Consider the following 9,987-nt stretch of genomic DNA (forward strand, 5'->3'; position numbering starts at 1 on the left):
TCTTAGGGGTAACGTAAAACTTTAAACCTAAACTCGAGTCTATCGTATTAATTCTGCACTCTATATATCTTCAGGACCGTATGTATGAATCCAATGTGCACAGTGAGTGCAAGGACAAACATAATTTCCTTAGAGAAAAAGCTAACAAATAAAAGAACAGAATAGTATAAAACAACTTTAGAAACAAATCGTGTTTTCAGTTCAGTCATCGCCAAAGGAATGTCAGAATCAATAAAATAGCTGTAACGCCTTAAGGGAAACCTTATATGACCTTTAGTCTTCTGCTGCTACATTAGAAAGAGCAATCCTGAATTGATTTTGGAAACGATAGAAAAATCATCTGAGAAAAGTTATGTCAGCCAGTTCAGACTACAAAATCTATTTGTATTTTACTCTATACTGACAGTAAGGGGTAAGGAGAAGAATTAAAAAAAAAAAAAAGAAGTGAAGTGGAAAGACTTTGCTTCCCTGCATGTTTTCCAATTATCAAGCAGCACAATGACTGGTTAGGGTTCTTGGCACCTTGAAATGTATTGCATTTTCACATTTACTTAATGGCTCTTATGTATTTATTTTTTCACAGCTGAAAGAAAACACTCCAGAGACACAACGCAATGGCAGGTAATCAATGCATCACTTTCAGTGAAGTGATAAATGCTCTACTGCATATGACCAATGAGGTGAAACTTCTTCATTTGTACTTCCATTAGTAATCTAGTGGTGTTTAAGTAAAGCAGAGCCAGACAGGAGTTTTTTTTTTTTTTTTTTTTAAAGGCCTCTATTGCCCTCTTCTGGTATTTTTATAGGTTGCAAGAAAAATCCTAACGGTCCCGTGTATTTGCGGTATTTAGTTCACATAGAAATAAATCATTATTTGAATAGAAATTATGTATTTAATTTCAATAAACATGTAAATGTGTTATGATCTAAAGCAATAAATCCGAGTTAGGGGTTTTCTCCTGCAGTGGTTAAGCTTACCACTTTCCTTTTAGTTCTCTCTTAAACCCTTGGCTGCATAGCATAATTAGATAGCAACAGTTGCCATGTCAACGCAGTTTGAGTAATGACACAAACTCACTTCAAGGCGAGCACAGCCAAAGCAGCTTGTTGCACAAGAAGACTCTTTGTTCTGCAACATTAAAAATGAAAAAAGCATCCACCTCACAAGATGGTTTGTTACCTAAATCTCTCTTTGTGGATTTAAAATTACATTTGTAGAAAAGCCACCGGTGGTTTTGTACATGTTCATAACTTCTCTTTGCAATGCTTATTGCAGACAAAATCAAGGATGCCAAAATCATCTTTGTTGTGGGTGAGTACTCTGAACCGGTCCTAACACTTCACTTGCAAGATGTTCAACTACTTGGGTTTTTTTGTTTTGTTTTGTTTGTTTGTTTGTATGCCCCCACATTGGGTTTTGTGTTGATGTCCTTAGGTGGACCTGGCTCTGGAAAGGGCACCCAGTGTGAAAAGATAGTTGCAAAGTATGGCTACACCCACTTGTCTTCTGGAGATCTGCTACGTGCTGAGGTGGCCTCCGGCTCTGAAAGGGGCAAGCAACTCCAGGCCATCATGCAGAAAGGGGAGCTTGTTCCTCTGGTAAGGACGTGACCGAGAGTTTAAAGTGGTGCCGTGAGCATTTTCTGTTAGAACCGCTACATCGTAAAGTTTCATCACCTTTTCCTGTCTGCTTTCTAGGACACAGTCTTGGACATGATTAAGGATGCCATGATCGCCAAGGCTGACGTCTCAAAGGGGTTTCTCATCGACGGCTATCCTCGTGAGGTCAAACAGGGAGAGGAGTTTGAGAAGAAGGTGAGAACATACACGGGGATTTCTTATTTATTGCTGCAGCCTTAAATCTACAGAAGTTTTGATTTCGACCTCAGATCGGCAAACCCTGCCTGCTGCTGTACGTCGATGCGAAAGCAGAAACCATGGTCAAGAGACTATTGAAGCGTGGCGAGACCAGCGGCCGCTCTGACGACAACGAAGAGACAATTAAGAAACGCCTGGACTTGTATTACAAGGCAACCGAGCCGGTCATCGCTTTCTATGAGGGCCGTGGCATTGTGAAGAAGGTGTGTACGACAAACGCGTCGTTGACTAAAAACATATAGAACGTATTTGAAACATTAGTCTCATGATGTCGTTTTTCTATTCATCTTGCAGGTGGATTCTGAGCTGGCGGTGGATGACGTCTTTGCCCAGGTTTCCAAGGCTATTGATGCACTGTAGTAAAACGGCATAACTGGATGAGCTGTGTCTGGATGTTGTTTTCTTATGAGTATATGTGTGGGTTTTAAAAGGACTAAACCTGACTGGAAGACAGACTACTAATCGTAGGACCTCCACACCCCACAAGTGTTTGAATCAAATCAAATGTAAATGGCTTATTGTCATTTCGATATAATATATAATGTGCTCACAACAGTCTGAGGACAGTTCAGTGTGCTAAAGCCTTGAATACCGAGCTAAAAACACAAGACATCTATTGCGTATAAAATAACCGCCTTACTGCTATTACTATTATAATACCAACAGTAGTTCAGCGTTTTAACAGCTTGAGCCAAAAACTGTGTGCCGATCTGGTAATTCTGCTTTTATTGTTGTTGCCACTGTTTGCCTGATAACTGCAGTTTAATAAGCTCACGGAGAGATTTTCAGGATCTCTGGCAGTGGTCCGCACCCCGTCACTGCACTGCAGTGACTGCTAAACAGGCCTTGGACTGGGACACTCCAACAACCATTTCAGCTCCTGTCACTGTCCTCTTCAGGGCCCTTCGTGTGCCATATTGCAGCTGGAGTATCACACTGAGATGCAGTTTATGCAAGGATATATTAAAAAATAAAAAAGATCATGGGTGTCCACCATGTAACAGACACCTTGCACAATATTTTCATATTTTTCAAAGATGCTCTACTGTATTCCTAACTTGAGGGTAGAACATTTAGTTTTTGTACTTGACTACAGCTGGTCATTGAGCTTTGACATTTAAATTGCTTATCATTTTCTTGTATTGTCCATTTTGGCAAACAGAACATGTTGTGCCAATGTGACATTGGCGGATAATGTGGTTACGATGAATTACAAGACAAAATCTTATTTTTATACAAACATACAATAGATCTATTCAACACATTTGCTATAAAAGAAGTTCAAAATGCATAAAAAAACAGCCACGTCGCTGCTACAATATGTCTTCTTGTGCCATTTAAAGGAGACAAAATTATAAAATAAGGTTATTGTTCACATAGGCAGAACTTTTCAATTCCTTTTTTTAGCCCATCTTAAGCTCTGCGGATATTTTGCGCCGCTTTCATTGTGACGGTATGTACACATGTGAAAGAGATCTCTATAAAGTTGTAAAAAATACAGATGTTCAATATCCTATAAAACAATGTAGTTTGATGTTAATTTTGCGGTGGTGTATGTACTGATCTCCATCCCTAGATTCCACTTTGTACGATTTTAAACGCCACCACACTGAGATTGTTGGTAATTCTGGTCAAACGCCATAAAAGGAGTCCAACGCAGGAAATGCTTTCTAATAATAAACCACAACGAGGACGCTGGAGAATGCAGACACAACAGGATACAGGACACCCTGCAGCAGCTGTGGTCCAGCAGTGTTATTCCAATAACTCCTTTGAGGCCCAAATGACCAGCTGCTCTTCCTCTGCCTCTCACCTCCCTCATCTTTCTCTCACACAAACACACGTATTTCCAGTCGGGGCTGAGCCAACGCTACTGCAGGTATCCGGACTTTTCTCCAAGGACGGCTCTGATCATGACTGTGCTCTGTAGGGATGAGGAAAGGGAAAATGGCCTCTGAAGGTGGACAGGATGTGTCCGTAGGAAAGTCAATCAGACGGAGGCGTCTGAAACGCTTTCATAAAGTCACTGAGGATGCTGCTTGAATGCCAAGAATTTTGTTCTTGCTTCATAAAGGTAGAAAACAAAGAGGACATGTTGAGCTTGCAGTGGAATTTGCCACGTACAACTGTGGAAGAACTTTGGCGTCTAGATTGACCGACGGCTTATTAATGTCGAACAAATTTGAGACAATATCAGTCATGCATTCGAAAACATCTATAAGTCATAACACCTGATGACTTATACAGTTAGCACGCATTGTTTTTAAATGGATATTGAGATTATAACTTGCGACGTGGAAGTTATTGCAAAAGATGTTTGTTGTGCAATTACAGAATCATCTGTCGAGTCGTTGAAGTGAGACAAAACAACATACAGCAAATAGCAAGTAGCATAGAAGATGCATTTTCAGGGTTGCACATTTCAGTCTTTTCAAGTAGACATTTCTGAAATATCACAGGAATAGCAAACTGTTTATTATACCAGTATTACACTGACCAAACTGCTGGTGAAAAGAGATGAGAACTCTGCTTTCAGATAGGACGACAAGGGATTGATAGTTCATTAAAATTTCATGCAGAAACGTCCACAGAAATCCACAATTTTCAGGTCTTACAAGTTGTTTTGTGGAAGATTTAAACCGCAGTTCCTTAAATAGCCACCTGAGGCGCCGATAGAGAGCATATGCTCTCTATTGCTGAACGTCTGAAAGGAAATGAAGCAGACGTCTCAAAAAAAGAAAAAAGAAAAAAGAAAGCAATGCAAATGAAGTAAAAGGAGGGGAAATATAGGGTAAAGTTTTTATTTACATTGTTTTTTGAAGTAGTATAAATTTATTTAGAACCACATCAGTAATCAAATGAAAGAAAAAAAAATAGTACCATTGGAGAGATCAAAACATTTTATGATTCAAGATTTAGTGACTTGATGATTAGCCTAAATCTTTGAGAATGAAAGGCCTCCTTGCAACCACTCTTATCTTTAGTTCCCTTCAATTTCCTTGTTTGTTCTATGTTGTAAAGCTCTGAAAAATATATTGCATAACACAGGAGGCTGACATGCAAAGAGAAACAAAGTGATTAAATTTCTGAATATTGAACTTCAGTTTTGCTTTTGTCAGAAATCGTACTCAGGTCTTCGTTTCATAGTTCAAGCCTACAAGTAAAATGCAAAACAGGAAATTGAGGAACAAAAACAAAAAAGTTTAATATTTAAATTAGTCAGGCAACAGAAAAAAAAATAAATGAAAAGGATTAGCTTGGTGCCAGTTCAGGATTAAAGTGAAGATACTGACCCTTCCTGTGGGTTGGATAGAAATATCATGTGATAATGTTTTGACTGCCCTTTTAGAGGGAAAAAAAGAGTAATATTTTATAATGTTCTTCATCAGACTAGATTTATTTATTAATCACTGAACACATTCGTATTACAGCCTTTTGGTAAAATCCTTGACAAATGCATTTTAGATGCCCCAGTCTAACACGCAAAAAATCTTACGGTTTGACGAGATGAAAAACCGAAGTAATGTTTTGTGCATATTTTAAAGACACTGAATACATTGAATATTTATGTATAGAATTTATTAAAGCATGCCTGTCATCTGATGAGGCACATACTTCAGAGAAGTCTGACTCTTAAAGCTGAGTAAGTACTCCAATAATCTACATATATAATTCACCAAAACGATGTACTTATGAAGCTTACTGTTACAGATATCGACAGCAAAAGTTCACGTACGTGAAGAAGCATATTTGGTGCATTGTGTTTCAGCTTTGGAAACATGCTTCAAACGCATGCAAGGTGTTGCTTTTGAAATATCACTACAGTTGAGGGTTAATTTGCTGCAGGTGATTATTTCATGTCAAAATGTTTTGTGGTAAGCATGGGAATTGTTCAGGATTTGTTTTGATTTGCAGTTAAGCAACTGTAGATGAAAACAAGAAATCGGGGCAGGTTGGAACAGAACCACCCACATGGTCTATTTAAAACAAGAGCTTCTAGCTGAATGTATACGTCAAGATTCATTATCTCAGGGTTTTCGTTTGGGGGGCCTCCGTTGGGTTATCAACACAGGACTGATTTAACATCATCAATCTGTCATTTTCTGTGATAGAGTGCCTCCGCCCATCACGTAACTAAAATCTCACTTTAATGCCAGCAAAAAAACAAAAACTGTCGACCGCTTTCAAAAATGAGATGGATATTCACAAACGAGACGACTCTGCAACAAGCGCCTTATCGTTCAGTCCGCTTGGAGGACTGGAGACGCACATTAAATGACTTTGTAATGGTGATGGGCTTCTTTCCACTCGTGTCAATCCGGGGTACTTTCAGTGAAAGCCCAAGCGTGAGACCCCTCCGCCTCCTCATCCCCCACCGCCTAAGAGGACGATAAGGAAACGAGGAAGCCGACACAGGCTCTTTATTCTCTCTCAGCTCTGCTGTAGACTGGCTGTGTGCTGGCTGGCTGGCTGGCTGGCAGCATAGAGACCTAGTGGCACCGTGCGGGAACCAACGTCAGCTTGTGATGAAAGACGACGGCCGATTGTTTCCTGTTATTGAAAAAGTACTACTGGGGAGAGGAGGCTGAAGGGGGGCGAGGGGGGAGGGAATGCCACTGAAGTATTGAGCTGCTTTAAAAATGTCCTTTGGTGAGGAATGGAGGTGAATTCCAACCCTGACATTTTGCTCATCAGCTAAAATGTAAGCCCAGCGAGCTGCGTGACGAATGCAGACACTTATGTACCAGATACTTTGGGCAGGAATACAAGTAGAACAAAACTGCCCCCTCTTAGGGTTAGGTCTCATGTGAATTTGTTTGAACATGCTGCTTGATAGAATGAGGTCAGATTTGCGGCGTTAAGACGCAACATATCATCTAGGCTGAACACACAAGACTCTCTGAATAACTTTAGCTCGCTATTTGTCACATTTGAACGTCTAAATCGGTTGCTCTTAAGACTGCTGCGGTCCCTCACTGAATGCACACTGACAAAGAGTTGGCACAGTTCTGTTTCGCGTTGTGCTTTCAAATGACATAATCAGAGGTGCGACAACAACATTGGTGTCCACAGAGATGTGCTCCACCATGCTGGTTCTCACCTCGGTGACTATCTCCTTTCGGGCCAACCGCAGAAAGAGGGAGACCCAGCCACGTTGTAAATATTCTTGGAGACTCGTTAAAGTATTTCCGTGTTTATCTTTTATTCAGTTTTCTCCTCAACTAAAAGGCTTTGTGTTGTGGAGTTGACTCAATGGGAATATGACTTCTCCGAGTCCTTTCATAGTGGAAAGGATGTTTTGTCTACCCTTTTGCAGCTTTTTTTTTTTTTTTTTTTTTTTATGGTGAAGCAGCCAAAGAAAAACATTGCTCCCTGAGAACTTCAAGCTTTTTGTTACATCAGAAAAACAAAAACAAAAACAGTGCAGATCAAATATACAGGGCCTTGAAAACATGTCCATTCTGGTAAGCTTTGGTAAGCATTTTGTCACCAGCACAATTTTTTTTCATTATTATTATTCTAATGTGGCAGAACACAAAATGGTGCAGAATTGCGAGGAGGAAGTTTTTCTAAATTTTCCATGAATAAAATGCGTGGCCAGGATTGCATTGGGTTTTATTTGTGGGTGTCAAAATAGAGGGGGCTCAACACAAATGCAAAATACACTTAGCAGACTTTTAGTTAAAAAAAAATCCATTCCCTTTCACTTGATCATTTACATTTTTGTATTGGTTTATGTACCACTGAATCATAATAAAAACCCTAGGTCTAACCTGATTGCTAAGCATTTTCAAATATCACACATATTAATGCTGAAGTAGGTAACTTACTTTAAAAAAACATATATATTTTTTACATATTTGTTAAAACTCACTATCTGCTGACAGTATATGAGATTGATGTTTTGTGAAAAAAAAATATGTATAGGTCCTCTGCTCTTCTATAACTGTACGATGAAATTATCTGTTCTGAAAGCAAATAATCTTATTCACTCTGACCTCTCCTCTTCTGATGCTTCCACTTTTAGTGTTTATAATTTTAATTGATCCGTGTTCAAAAACACTAATTTTTGTCTGATGGACCGACTCTTAATTATCTCCTACAATTTAGACCTGCAGTGGTATGGCTGCAAAATATAATTTTTTTTTTTTTTCCATAATTTTATTTTTGTCTGGAACTGAAAGCTGTGAGTTGGTGGATATTTTTGTATGTAAAAAAAAAGAAAAAGAAAAAAAGTGGCAGCAATACCTGCTAACCCATTTTCACTAATGGACTCACTAATATCTCTGGCTTATGAATTGCAAGTATAGACCATAAAATATGGCAATGACCTTTAACTGATAATAGGTGTGTAATTTTCTATAATAGCTTTGTAATTACACAGAAAATGCTTGCCTGAGGGATACAAAAACTCACTTCAAAATTACAAGATCACATGTGAGTCTGAGGACAATAGAGTGCCAGAAATGAGAACTGATGGAACAGAAGCAATAAAAAAAAAAAAAAAAAAAAAAAAAAAAAAAAAAAAAAAAAAAAAAAAAAAAAAACAGACTGCAAAGAAGAGCCCAGATTTTTAGCATAATCAAATCATAGTTGATGGGGGCAGAAGATTGGAGGAATTATTTTGAGAAAAAGCACATAGATGAAAAAAAAGAAGAAAAAAAAAGGAAAAGAAAAAAGCTCAATGCTTTTGTCAACATTCAACCAATAATTTCACGCTGTAACGTGAGAGGTGGCAACAGAAGATCATTATAATACAAACTTGCCACAGGCTGTTAAATGAGGTTGCAGCTGACATTATTATTGTTATGGCCTACAGGGTAATGTGAGGCAGTTTTCTTGCAGTGTAGCAGAATGTCGCTAATCATTTTTAAAACCTATAGATGCACTCAAATTTCTTGGTACCCTGACGGCTTATTACAAAATAATTAATATGTCATGAAAAGCGATGCAGTTAAGGTCTAATGTACACTTGTCCGCCTTTTAGTACTTGTAAATAAAGCAAAGTAAACAAACAGAATTATGAATACTTAGCTTCTTATTGCAGAGTGATATGGTGAAAATGCAGGGGCAGATTTGTGCTACCCCTAAAGAGACTTAATCCTCACGTTTCGGAAGTATTTGCGGAGAAAGGAAAAGTGAAAGCTCTGCGAGGACCTCAGAAAGAAGAATATAGAGATATCCATAATGCAAGTAAAGACTAAAAATCCATTCCCAAACAGATTCATTTCTCTGTGACTGTAGTTACTAATGCTGTCAGCAGATATGGCGTTCAGTGGACTGTGTAAGCCAGGGGTCCCCAAACTACGGCCCGCGGGCCGGATCCGGCCCGCCACGTCATTTGGTCCGGCCCCCTGAACAATGCCGGATCCGGCCCGCCTCCTCATACCAGAGAGCATTCAGTGTTTTTTTTTTTCATATATTGTATTTTCCGGTTTATATGTGGATTTTTTTTCAACCACCAGGGGGCTTTTGAGCAAATGTGAAACTTTCCCTCAATGGAATATATACTCGTCAGTCACCGTTTCACTCACGGTTTTTTCCATTTGCATTCTGGGTAAAAATCTATCCAAAAGTGTAAAAATCTATCCAAAAGTGTCGTCGTCTCCTCCCCCCCCCGTCGACAAGAATTTCTTTGTTTTTTTTTACTGCAAAAACTAAGACCGGCCCCCGACCACAGAAAGGAACAGCTATGTGGCCCTCGCAGGAAAAAGTTTGGGGACCCCTGGTGTAAGCAATCCGGTTGATCAGATTGAAGGTGCAGATGGTGGATAATAAAAAAAAAGAGTCACCTAAAGCCATTCAAGAACTCCAAGGCCAAAATACTTAATATGCTGATTTCAACATGCATCACATTTCGAATCATGCTGGGCTCCATGGAAGAAGTTCAAGATCCGGGAGGGCTCCACCGCTGACGGAAAAACACAAAACAGACAGACTGGAGAAAGCAAAAAAAAAAAAAAAAAAAAAAAAAAAAAGCATGCTGGCAAGCCCTAAAGGATCTGGAAGGATACCCCGATGAAACAAAAACAGAGCTTTTTGGCCAGTCATGTTGTAGCTGTGCTTTCAGGAAGGAAAGTCCGACATTTCAGGGAGAAGAACATGATA

At 39.1% G+C, this 9,987-nt stretch overlaps 1 protein-coding gene across 1 annotated transcript; it reads left to right on the forward strand.

Moving 5' to 3' along the window:
- Positions 1-549: 549 nt before the first annotated feature.
- On the forward strand, positions 550-2,494 carry LOC106942803 (adenylate kinase isoenzyme 1). The gene is made up of 6 exons (XM_015026143.1): positions 550-621; positions 1,277-1,312; positions 1,436-1,599; positions 1,699-1,815; positions 1,890-2,081; positions 2,173-2,494. The coding sequence occupies exons 1-6, from the start codon at positions 615-617 to the stop codon at positions 2,236-2,238; spliced, it is 582 nt and encodes a 193-aa protein (XP_014881629.1). The 5' UTR covers positions 550-614; the 3' UTR covers positions 2,239-2,494.
- The last annotated feature ends 7,493 nt before the right edge of the window (positions 2,495-9,987 follow it).

This window comes from Poecilia latipinna, unplaced genomic scaffold (genome assembly GCF_001443285.1).
Source record: "Poecilia latipinna isolate Pla-1442-1.1 unplaced genomic scaffold, P_latipinna-1.0 Scaffold4568, whole genome shotgun sequence".
NCBI lineage: Eukaryota > Metazoa > Chordata > Actinopteri > Cyprinodontiformes > Poeciliidae > Poecilia > Poecilia latipinna.

Bases quoted from the DNA above. Each gene is read 5' to 3' on its own strand.
- LOC106942803 (XM_015026143.1), top strand. The intron at 1,600-1,698 runs GTAAGGACGTGA...TCTGCTTTCTAG, and splicing joins AAGGGGAGCTTGTTCCTCTG to GACACAGTCTTGGACATGAT. The intron at 1,816-1,889 runs GTGAGAACATAC...TTTCGACCTCAG, and splicing joins GAGAGGAGTTTGAGAAGAAG to ATCGGCAAACCCTGCCTGCT.